The sequence below is a fragment of the Maniola jurtina genome, chromosome 8, assembly GCF_905333055.1.
Source record: "Maniola jurtina chromosome 8, ilManJurt1.1, whole genome shotgun sequence".
In the NCBI taxonomy this organism is placed as follows: domain Eukaryota; kingdom Metazoa; phylum Arthropoda; class Insecta; order Lepidoptera; family Nymphalidae; genus Maniola; species Maniola jurtina.
In genome coordinates this window covers 7,914,637-7,927,477 of record NC_060036.1, presented here as the reverse complement: position 1 = coordinate 7,927,477, position 12,841 = coordinate 7,914,637, and the positions used below count along the sequence as shown (strand labels likewise).

Sequence of the window (12,841 nt, the reverse complement as noted above, 5' to 3'; positions counted from 1 at the left end):
AAGGTATGTTCAGCTCTGGCTACAGGTTTTGTCTGAAACCATATTATGCATAGCCTAAAATACGCCACTATTAAACAATTATTTTATAAAAGTACTTGGTAAATAAGACACTATGAAGAAAAATGTAAAAACCTATTTCGCTGTATTGATAAGATGTTTCTTTGTAAGTTTCTGTGAACACGCACCGGAGCTCAGAAAAAGTAAGCTCAGGAGGTAATTTCATTCCTTATTATTTTAAGGGACCCTTATAAACGTTTATTTTAATAGGTTTTGAGCTTAAGGTGTTCCTTTTAGATGTTCCTCATCTTAATTACGACTGCTTAATTTTCATGAATATAAAGTTAATTAAATCGTACTTTTTCAAGAAAATACAGCTATTTTGAGTAATGTAACTAACTATGTACTGATAATTATTTTGTTTTCACAAACGAGAAAACTTTTTTTCCTTAAACAGTATAAAATACATCTATAGTATTTCGCTTATAACTCCTAAACTCCAATATGATTTAGTGATTTAAAAGCGGTTTTCACTGTTATTAACCCCCGACCCAAAAAGAGGGGTGTTATAAGTTTGACGTGTGTATCTGAGTATCTGTGTATCTGTCTGTGGCATCGTAGCTCCTAAACAAATGAACCAATTTTAGTTTAGTTTCTTTTGTTTGAAAGGTGGCTTGATCGAGAGTGTTCTTAGCTATAATCCAAGAAAATCGGTTCAGCTGTTTGAAAGTGATCAGCTCTTTTCTAGTTACTGTAACCTTCACTTGTCGGGGATGTTATAAATTTTTTATTTACACTTGTTTTGAACATTTTATTAGGTCTGACACATATTGAACGGGAACGACGGCCCGGCTACTCCTGTATAATATACTGACAACCTTTAATTTTGTAAGCCATCAGTCACCGACATCAGCCTAACGTGAAAGTGGGTACGTGTACTCTGGCTTATAAGAACGGATTCTTATTTAACTTAAACTTAGTGAATACAATATCTTTTGCGAACTCCTGATGAAATAAACAGCCTACATTTATAACGAAAAGTACCGTGTACAACCGTACAGAACGATTAATTAAGCCCCTCCTCCGTGGCGGTACACTTAAATTAGAGAGCAACGCCATTTCCTTTGTCTAATTATAGAGGTTTAAAAACATCCTTTTTGCTTAGAGCCTTTAGAATAAATCAATTGGTACATTGGGTACAACGAAAAAGCTAAACGAATAAAGTAAAATTAGAATTAGATGAATAGGATGTTCATAGATATATTAATATGACAAGGGTATTTTTTTTTATAGAAAAATAATAGATAAAATTAATAGGTATTATAAATACTTCACATTACACTTATACGATAGATAGAAAACTTTTTTGCACACAAAACATGAAATAATCAAGACAAACTAAGGAACTAAAAACTAAAAATAATTGTATGCTCAGAGCAATCTCCACCAGGTACCTTTGTCGATGTGAATTGTCTGTTAAAAATGTTGTATAGGTCTATTTGTATTAAAATTAGAAAGAGGCATTTTTTCTTAATTTATTTTTAACTAGCGACTCGCCCCGGCTTCGCAAGTTAGTTTAATGACAATTTTCGTAAGGGATCTCTATTTTTTGAAAATAAAATATAGCCTATGTCACTCAAAATCGGTTCAGAGATTACTTTTTACAAACAAACTTAACAACTTTACCTCATTATAATATTAGTATACCTAGATATACTTAATTGTAATTAATGTTATAAAGTAGTCTTGTTGTCGTTTTCAAGCTCTATTTTTTTCAGGTCCAAGACAGCACAAAGTTAACTTTCTTGATTGGAAAATGTTACTAAGATGACGTTCAATGAACATGGGCATGAATTTTTTCTCAAGCATTGTGAAATGTGGCATACGCGTCCTTTTTATAATCATCCATATTCCGATACTGCACGGAGAAGAACAATCTCAATGCCCGAGCCTCACAGAAAATCCTATTTGTCCATGTTATCATTTTAAAGAAGGTAACTTAATGATAATTAATTAATTGTGTCATTACATATTTGTTAATTTAACATCTTAAGTCGTTTTTATAATACTTTTGTTTTTACAGGTTTATTTTTGGAATGTCCTAGTGCCACACCTGATGTTGTAAAAAATGTGCTCACGAAGATAAAGGGGACAATTCATTCTTTATCGATATATGATTTAGACCAATCAACAACAGAATTGAAGTTCGATTTTATTCCTTCGCATGTGAAAATAATCAATTTACAAATAACGCAATCTGGTATAAACAAAGTGAGCCCCAAGGCATTTACAACGGTTCGCGATTCACTAAGATCAATAAGCATAATTGCCAGTAAATTAAACAGGATACCACATGAAGCTTTATATGAACTATTCAATATTGAATCACTCGACTTCCAACTCAATGACATCAAAGATATCGAAGCCAATGCTTTTAAGGACCTAAAACTGAAAAAAGCTAATTTAAGAGGAAATAAGATTGCAAATATATCTGAACATGCATTTAACAATCTAGATGGGACACTGGTCGAGCTAGATTTGACGGAAAATTTTCTTGAAACTTTTCCTTTACAACCACTACAAAATCTTTATAAGCTTACAAATCTTAAATTGGCCTGGAATAAGATTAGTTCAATACCCTATTATGTAAATGAGACTATACCAAATTTATCAAGCTTGGACTTGAGTTCAAATGTCTTTACCAAAATAGATAATAACTGGTTTAGGAGCATGCCTAATATAAAAACATTGATATTTTTTAGTAACGAAATCCAGTATATTGCTGAAGAAGCATTTTATTCTTTAGAAAATATAGAAATTTTAGATTTGAGTAAAAATAAAATTGTGAATATAGATAAAAATACATTTCAAAGAAATGTTAATATTAGATCGATAGACCTAAGTCATAACCATTTACATCATATAAATGGAATATTTGCCAATCTAAAGCATCTTTCCGAGATATTTTTATTAGATAATAACATTCTTGAAATTCCAGATGATGCATTTTATAATACAATTGGATTAAATGTTCTTAATATAGAACAAAATGCCATAAAATTACTACGTCCAAGCAGTTTTGATTCTTTACACAATCTGACGCAACTTCATATGGGAACAAATTTTTTGGAAAAACTTCCAAGTAATATTTTTCAATTCAACCAGAAGCTTGAAATATTAAGTTTAGATAATAATAAAATAAAAGAATTAGATGATTTAGTATTTAATAAGTTAGCGGCATTAAGAGAAATAAGATTACAGAGTAATAAATTAACATATATAAAAAGAAACGTATTTAACCCACTGCCAGAACTTTTAGAATTACATTTACAAAATAATGCTATACAAAATATTGATTCTCATGCTTTCATAACACTTAGAAACCTTCAACATATTAATTTACAGGATAATAGATTAAATACAATAGGTGATATATTTCCAAATAGAAATTCGTCATTAGTTTCCATGCAATTAAGCTCAAATAATTTATCGCTGTTAAAAAACAGCTCTCTTAGGGGGCAAATAAATGTACAGATAATGTGGCTAACACAAAATAATATCAAAATTCTAACCCCCAATTTATTTAGTGATTTGATAAATATACAGAGACTGTATTTAAAAAATAATAGTATAATTCATATAGAAAACCGTACATTTGAACAGCTTAAAAAAATAAAATTTTTAGATTTAAGCAACAATAAATTAAGTGAGATACACAATGAAACATTTTATAAGCTCATCACATTGGAAGAGCTATTATTAAAATTTAATAATATAAAAACTGTAGCTAAAGAGTCATTCCAATATTTAATTAAATTAAAAATTCTTGATTTATCGGAAAACGAGATCGTTAAATTTGATTTTAATATCTCAACACTACCAATTAAGCATATACGCTTAAATAAAAATCTTATTACAACGATTAAAGCAGATTCCTTACGAACTTTACCTAATTTAAATGACTTGGAATTAAAAATGAATTATTTAACATGGGAAGATATCATTCAAGTATATATTCCTGGTTTAAAATCCCTTGTGTTGTCGAAAAATAATTTTACACATCTAGATAATAAAACGTTTTCTCATTTACTTTCTCTACAATCTCTTACATTGGAAATGTCAAACATATCGCATTTACCTCCATCAACGTTTATTAAAAATCAAAACTTACTTAGAGTCAATCTTGCTCATAATAATCTCAAAGACTTGCACAAGGATGTATTTGCTTATACCACAATTTTGCAAGAACTTAATTTGAAAGGTAACTGGTTTACAGATTTTCCACATGTTGCCTTATTTAATATCACTTCTCTTGAAATCTTGAATTTATGTAACAATCAGTTGCAAAGTTTAGATTTTTTTAAATTTGTGGGGTTGCATAATTTAAGATCATTAAATTTATGCCATAATCGCATTTCTATTTTAAATGGCTTTACATCTCCATCGTTAAAAAATTTGGTAACATTAAATTTGAGCAACAATATGATAACCATCCTTCCACCAAATTTTCTTCAATATTCGGTAGGTTTAAAAGAGATAGATTTATCGGAAAACTTATTCAAATACATTCCTAGTAGCAGTCTATCAGAGTCGCTCTTTCCTGCACTAACTACTTTAAATGTATCATTTAACTCCATAGAACAATTACTTCAGACATATCCAAATAAGCAGTTCCCATTGTTAGAAGAGTTAATTGTCACTAATACAAATTTGACAATCATAACTAGTAAGGACTTCGAAAATTTTTCATCTTTAAAAAAACTAATATTGTCACATAATTTGATCACTAGACTATCACCAGGTCCTTTTTTAAAACTACATAGCCTTGAGTTATTGGATTTAAGTCACAATCAATTAGAAAACATTCCAAGAGAAAGACTTCAAGGCTTATATACAGTACGTTTGGTCAATATTTCAAGAAACATAATTAGGGATCTGGAAGAATTTACGTCAGATTTACAGAGCTTGCAAATTCTGGATCTATCTTCTAATCATATTACAAGGATAACGAAAGACGTGTTTAGAAACCTCTATAGCCTGACAGAACTATACTTGAACGATAATTGGCTATCAGTAATAACAACAGGCGTGTTTGCTAAACTAAAAAAAATTAAACACATTGACTTGAGTCGAAATTATTTTGAAGTAATACAGCTAAAAATGCTCATTGCTCTTGAAACTCAAATCAAAACAATCTTTTATAACGGTGAGCCACGAAATAATAAAAATACTATATGATTTATTTATATATATTGTTGTATCTCAAGAGTAATTTTCAATTTTCAGAAAATCCTCTAACTTGCAATTGCGAATCTCAGGAACTCTGGAAATGGATGCAAGATCACCATAAAATTATTTTAAAAGGAAGTAGTAACTTGCGTTGTGAATATCCGGAAGAACTGCATGGAGTGAATTTTTTGGAAGTAAAGTCTCAAAAGCTTTGCGATGTACCAGTCGTAATTCGAATTGCCATACAGGACATTCAGACTTATTCGGTTTTAGTTTCTTGGCAAAGCCGCAATCAAACTGGTTTAAATGGATACCAAGTTGCTTATTTTAGGGAACAGATGCCAACGATTGTGAGTATCTAATATGAACATCTCTTTAAGTTTACCTAACATATATTTGGTTTGTAACAGTATTAAGTTATTTAGTGCTGAATGCGAGAAAAAACAGAGGAAATACACAATATAGGTAATAGGTATGTAATGTTTGATTTTCCGGGATAAACCTAAGTATGTCCGTCTATCCGCAGATTTGTGATTTTATTTGCCATCACTAAAACTCCCGTATATTTATTCATTAAATATTTAAAAATATGTATCACATAAAACCAGTCGGTACACCAAACATTACACCAACATTTGAATACAAAGGCTCTGCATCACTTCAATGGACCATAAAAAATATTTATGTTTCTCGCCCGAGGTTATTTCGTTTGTACTGTAAATCCGTTTAAATCTTCTAATAACAATGGTTTATACAACTGACAAACTTCTCTAAAGCTTTATACAAATAATCATGAATGTTTTTCAAATTTAATTGTTTTATCTGTCACAGGTTCGAGGAAAGTTTTTGAATTCGACAGCAAGAACCACAAGATTAAACCATTTGACACCGGGAGCTAGATATACAATTTGCGTCATTGCCGTCGGTGATTTTGACAGCACTCCAGGATCTACAACACCTAATGCCAGAATAGCGCTATCAGCAGGAAATTCAGGAGTTAGCTTATATGGAGATGAACAAATATTTAATAATCTGCGATCTCAAATGAATGACTCTCATACAAGTAAATGTACAACTGTAAGTACAATAGACATGTTTAGTGCAGCGTTAGACAGTCCATTTTCCAATACTTATATGGGAATTGCTGAAGCTTTGACAAGAAGACTAAGCTTGATTGTGGGGTGTTGTATAGGGCTTATAGTTTTTATTGTATTAGTATCGGCACTGGGATATATGCAAACAAAAAAACGACCAGTATTGCCGAAGAATGACGTTCAAGAGCCGCCTCAGTATATATCGTATGACAATTTTACAGCACCGGACGTTGATAACCAGTCAACTGATTTGGATATAAATACTATTTCTAATAAAACCACACCTCCATAATTATGAAGCCGATAAATAGATTGAATTTGAAATATAATATGAAAACAATTCCTAAATATACAAGCTATAAATACCAACTCAATTTGGGTATAGTTAAAAGTCTTTAAAACTAAATATAACAACATTGACATTGATCTTACCTTGTTTTAACTTGATTTAATTAGAAAATGTGGCAACTTTTAAAATTTATGTATTCATGTAAAAAGTTCACATGGGTATTTAGGTTTTAAAGATAATTTTAATAGGCTAAATTTTGATTGTTGTTTATTGATAAAATGAATTGTTATATTAAAAAGGCACCTATTTATTGTATAAATTATAAATTTTCAAAATTTTTGATTTAAAATTAAAACCGTAAATCATCTAGAAGTTTTTTATATATTATTATTATTTTAAATTAATTAGGAGATGTATCGTTTAAAAAATATTTTCCTATATAATTTAAATTTCAAAAATAAAAATACTTTAAATTAAAATATTCACAATTTGTAAATAAAAAAAATTGTAATAAGAAATGAATAAGGTAGGGCAGAATAATATAATTATAAGTTTAATGTGAAATACAGTGTAGCTTATCATCGACAAACGAATATTTATGGGATCTATAAAGCTAAGCCTAATTTGCTAAGATAATTTGTAAGCAAAACAAGAAATATCATCCTTTAATGTATGAAGAATGTGTAATAACGATAACTAGATTACTGTTTTAAAAATGACACAATCTGTTTAATATAAAAGGTTGTAGTGTTGATAATAAAATTATAAAAACTTCGTGACTTTAAATTATTCCCAAATATTTTTTTATTTTTTTAAAAGAATATTAGCCATAATAAATGACTAATATTCCCCTTTCCTCTCCAACTAAGCGTCAGGCTTGTGCTAGGAGTAGGTACGACAATAGTGCAACGGGCGGGGTTTGAACCGTCGACCTTTCGGTTTTCAATCCACTCCTTTACCGGTTGAGCTATTGAGGCTCTGAAATCTCTCTAAATTAATATTAATGATGCGCGATACTTTGTACGCCTGGATTTAGGCTTTTTTTTTAATCCTGTGTGAACTCTTTGATTTTCCGGGACAAAAAGTAGCCTAGGTTCATCCCCGGAATACAAACTTTCGCTGAATCGATTTTTTTCAAAATTGGTTAAACGTATGGGCCGCGAAAATATAACAGACAGATAGATCAGTAGGTATGGATTTTTCCTCGTATGTGCGAGTTTGAAAAATACTAAATCACTAAAACTACTAGATTAGGCAAAAGGTTATTGGCATTGGATAGGCCAAGTTTTTGGTAGCGTCCTGGTTACACTTTGTATAAGTAAACCTATGTACATGCTAAATAGGAATGGGTCAGCTTGTATAATTTAAGCTGACTACGACAGAACAAACTCTATCAATCAGGAAGAGCACAAAGACTAGGATTTTCTTTTCTAAAGTCTACAATGCTCCGTCTTTACTAACTGAATTAAATGAATTATTCAGCATCGAAGTCGAATCTTCTCCTTCATTTCTCGAAAGCTGCACTTTTCTCGACGTAAGTACCTATATAATTAATCTGCATAAGTTTCTGGTTTACAATTGATTTTTATGTTGGTATACAATCATGTTTTAAATTCTTAACTTTAACTCAGCGCCACGATAACCGACATCATCATCATCGTCAAACGATGGACATCAACGGCGGCTGGACATAGGTTTTTTATTTCTTTTAGAGACTTTCACACACCACGCCGCCGCCTGAATCCAGTGGCTCAAGGTGGCGTACGAGATCGCCATTCCAGCACCGTGGAATCAAACGTCTATCGGTTCTTCAAACTATGTGCTCGGCCCATTGCCACTTCACTTCATAACGCGCTGAGCTACGTTGACTAGTAACATTACGGGTCTCTTCATTTCTGATTTGTAAGATACTCGATGACTTCAGACTGTTAGTAGCTGGTGCCAAGAGTCTCTACAATCCTGTGATCCTCTCATATCAATGTCACATGGGTGCAAAATGAGCTCGGGTATGTAATACCCGGCCACAACAGACGTGTGACATTTACTGCATTATTGGTGGCACTAGGTACTACTCGTATGCAATGGTGATTAACTTATATGAAAAGAAATATCGTAAGTTAAGTAGTGTAAAAAACACTTTTCAATTTATCACTTATCTCTAGTTAACCAAAGTGAGAAATTTCAAAAACTAATGTTTCCAAAAAAATCTACGGTAATATGATGATAATATATGATGGTAATATGATCAAGATGAGATGTCTTATTGAACATATTTTATTGAAACATTAGTGCTATTAGGTTACCTACCTACCTACTTAGAAATTGTATGAAAAACATTTACTTTGAGTTTGACCAACTTCTGCTGACCCGATTTTTTCTTTCACTACAGTGAAATGATCCTTACATAAATTGAGTCTATCAGCATTAAAAAAAATAGTAAATTTCATTGATTTTTAAGTAGACAACTCACGCTTGACCGAAAAATTAACTATGCCAAAATTATTTTCAAAAAAAAGAACTGAAGTTTCAGCAGACTGTTTCCCTATATCTCCTATGGTTTTAGATTTCTCCATACTGTCCCAGTTAAAAAAACACACTGTATAACAAGCTAATTTATTAAAGTATCTTATTGGTAACTCATTTTATTTGTCAAATTATAACGCATAATATCCAGAGTAGATATGTAATTGTAATGTATACAGTTAAGTATAATACACGCATCGATGGTAAGAGATCTTTGAGCACGAGGAAGTAATAAAATAGGCAACATTAAAAGAATACGGCTGTTTTCAGCCATTAATATCTATTCGAAGAGTCGGCCGACAAACCGCATGTCGAAACAGGGTCGGACACGCTGGTTGTCGGTCGCACTTCCCTTTTTACTCCATTATGAAATCCGAATATCTCTTTGATGTTCGGTGATGCATTGCACAACGAATGCCGCTCACTATATCAACTGTGTAACTACTGCAAATGTATTTTTAAATTTTTTTCTGTAGCCCTGGATTTGTAGGCTATATTTTGTGAGAAAATATAGTGAGCTTTTCGATTTTCTGGGAAAAATATATCACTTAAATTTTATTTCTTTTATACCTATGTTTTTCCCGGGACTTGGGTCATGTTTTTTAACCGACTTCCAAAAAAGGAGGAGGTTCTCAATTCGTCGGAATCTTTTATTTTTATTTTTTATGTATGTTCCCCGATTACTCAAAGACCCCTGGACCGATTTGGAAATTTTTTTTTTTGTTTGAAAGGGTATACTGTGCAGGTGGTCCCATATAAATTTGGCGAAGATCTGATTAATATCTTCGGAGATGGAGAACAGAACTCCTCAATGGATAAGAGCAAATTGCTCGCGATCAGTGTAATAGCTTAGTAAACAGTAGGGTTTTAACTGGGCATAGCATATTATAGTACAGTGGGGCCACTAAAAAGTGTGAAATAAAAAAATTTCAAAAGAAAAATAAAACCGACTTCAAAAACCACAAACACTAAAAAGTACAAAATAATTTTTGTTTAGCTACACGTGTAATGTACCTAGGTATGAAGTCGGGCGAGCTTCCCTCTTGGATTTCTAATTTTGTTTTAATATGCTCGCTCGACTTCATACAGGTACATTACACGTGTAGCTAAACAAAAATTATTTTGTACTTTTTAGTGTTTGTGGTTTTTGAAGTCGGTTTTATTTTTCTTTTTTAAAGATTTTTAAAGAATGTAATATTGTATGAATGGTTTGTTGGTCAAAGTTGGGTTTAAGAATTTTCATTTTCAGAAAAAAAAGCAATAATTTTGTTATTGTTCTCTGTTTTGCTGTCTTCGAAGGTTGACGACGTTTATTGAATTTTGGGCCGCAGCGAAAAGTCGCTATCTATTTAATGGTCTTTGCGGAGTGATTTTTCTGTATTCAGCTAGATTTACTTACACATTTTGTTCAAACCTTTCATAGAATACAATATTATTTTCGTACTGGATGATGCCCGCGACTCCGTCCGCGTGGATTTAGGTTTATTTAAAAATCCCGTGGGAACTCGGCTTTTCCGGGATAAAAAGTTGCCGAAGTCAATTTCCGGGACGTAACAATTTTCGAATCTTCGAAAAAGTAGGAGGTTCTCAATTCATGGGAATCTTATTTTTCATTTTTTTTTTGTTGTGAAAAGGCAGGTATTTTGGTGAAGATCTAATGAATATATGCGGGGATGGAGAACAGAACTCCGCAATGGGTAAGAGTAAATTGCTCGCGATCAGTGTAATAGTTTAGTAAACAGTAGGTTGTTACCTAGGCATCGCATATTTTAGTACAGTGGGGCCACTAAATATTGTGAAATATAAAAATTTCAAGAAATAAATAAAACCGACTTCAATAACCACAAAACCTAAAAAATAAAAAACAATTCAAATAAGTTTTGTTAAATTCATCCATCATAGAATACAATTTACTAAGTGCAAACTGCAAGTACTATCTCTGAAGTTAGGACTATAAACTTGTAATCATCCGGTCATTACCTTCCTTGTTTCAAGAATGTTATAATACCCATCCAATGTTGTGAACATAGAAGTACTTGTAAGTTTTGTGTTACTATTCGAGTGTTTGGTATTCAGTACAATTTATAGTTTGAAATTCAGGCTCTTTTGAGTATTGCTCGCTTGTGTGGAAACAAAATAGCACTATTAGCGCCATAATGTGCTATTATTTTAGCAGTTATTGTGTGCTATTGTCGCTCACCTCGGTCTTAATTACCATTCTAACAAGAACCTGTATAAACGTTAACGTATAGTTAACTTTGCCTTTGATCTGGCTCTACTCTCGTGCTCCGAAATCACGAAAACACCGCAAAATAACGTGTGCATGGTTTCGCGACTTTGTATTTGCACTTTTCATGGCGTTTAGCGTATTACAGCGGTTTTTCTGATCGCAACAAATAAATTAAAAGTAAACGATGGAAATCTTTGTAAGGGAGAGTTCACGTGCAAATCGCAGACTAAAATCTGGCCGTGATTCACGCGCGAATGCAAAGTGGGTTTAAAAAGTAGAATAGGCGATCGATAACATAATTAATTAGTCGACGTGCCCCGGTTTTGCATGAGGTGGTCAATCTTTTCCATATGCGGGAAAATTATTAAGTAGGTATGTATAAGTAGTTATGGTATAATATCTTTGAAAAGAGCAACCGCCGAGTTTCTTGCTGGTTCTTCTCGGTAGGAAAGGCATTCCGAACCAGTGGTAGATGCTTTTGACGATTCGAAAGAACTTGTAAAAGTCTAATTGAATAAAAACATTTTGAATTTGAATTTGAATTTGAATTTATGTTTTTCCCGCAGAATTTAATTATTATATGGGCACACTTATGGACTCGTTAAACGCATGCATTTCTTCATGGCAGCGCGGCGGCAGCAGGTATAGCACCATGTTCCGTAAGTATCAATTCAGTAAGTTTTGTAATTCACGGACCTTGGCTAATAGGATTTTGTCCCGAAAAATCAAATGGTTCCTATGGTATTTTTACACGCGGACTATCATCAGTTATATTTATATATATAAGAATTAACTGTATTATTGACATATCAACATCGAAGGCATCTGAAATGTTAGATTTTGCGTAGAGTTTCTGTCTATAAGGCTCAGAAAGAAAGAAGAAACTCCCATTGAAATATATGTATAAAACTTTTATACATATATTTCAATGGGAGTTGGGACCTTTACAAACCTAAAACCACGCAGCTACTTGCTTAAATATAAAAACAAAATCCACTTAAATAGGAAACATAAATATTGATTCTGGAGTACCCAGTGATGAGTGGCCGTAACGGTTTTAACAGGGCTCTCTCCGTCACTCGCTTCATACAATTGTAGTTCCAATTTCATTTGAATATTAAGCAACCAAAGTCCATAAAATTTTGCAGACATATTCTAGAAACTAATATCTGTGTCTGTGGTGTTTTAGATTTTTCTAAAAATATATAGTTTTAAAATTACAGGGGCTCAAAGATTTGTATGTAAATTTTTAAGACCGCGTAACTTTGAAACCGAATATTATAACAGAAATCTGGAAAACCACAGACATAGATATTAGTTTCTAGAATATGTCTGCAAAATTTCTTGTACTTTGGTTGCTTAATATTCAAATGAAATTGGAACTACGATTGTATGAAACGAGTGACGGAGAGAGCCCTCTTAATGCTCAGATTCGGTTCGATCGTGACAAAGCATACAATTACCACGTTCCATTTTGCG

The 12,841-nt window shown here is 32.2% G+C and overlaps 1 protein-coding gene across 2 annotated transcripts in view; it reads left to right on the top strand.

Annotated features, from left to right (window-relative positions):
• LOC123867412 (toll-like receptor 8) overlaps positions 1 to 6,907 on the top strand; it is a 35,157-nt gene extending 28,250 nt beyond the window's left edge. Inside the window, exons 2-5 of one of the 2 annotated variants that reach the window (XM_045909404.1) lie at positions 1,776 to 1,991; positions 2,081 to 5,203; positions 5,284 to 5,576; positions 6,058 to 6,907. In XM_045909404.1, coding sequence (XP_045765360.1) covers positions 1,835 to 1,991; positions 2,081 to 5,203; positions 5,284 to 5,576; positions 6,058 to 6,612 — 4,128 coding nt within the window. In that variant the 5' untranslated portion in view covers positions 1,776 to 1,834 and the 3' untranslated portion in view covers positions 6,613 to 6,907. Of the gene's footprint in view, positions 1 to 1,755; positions 1,992 to 2,080; positions 5,204 to 5,283; positions 5,577 to 6,057 lie in introns of those variants that run through there. The other variant, XM_045909405.1, reaches the window with a different exon arrangement.
• Positions 6,908 to 12,841: the final 5,934 nt, after the last annotated feature.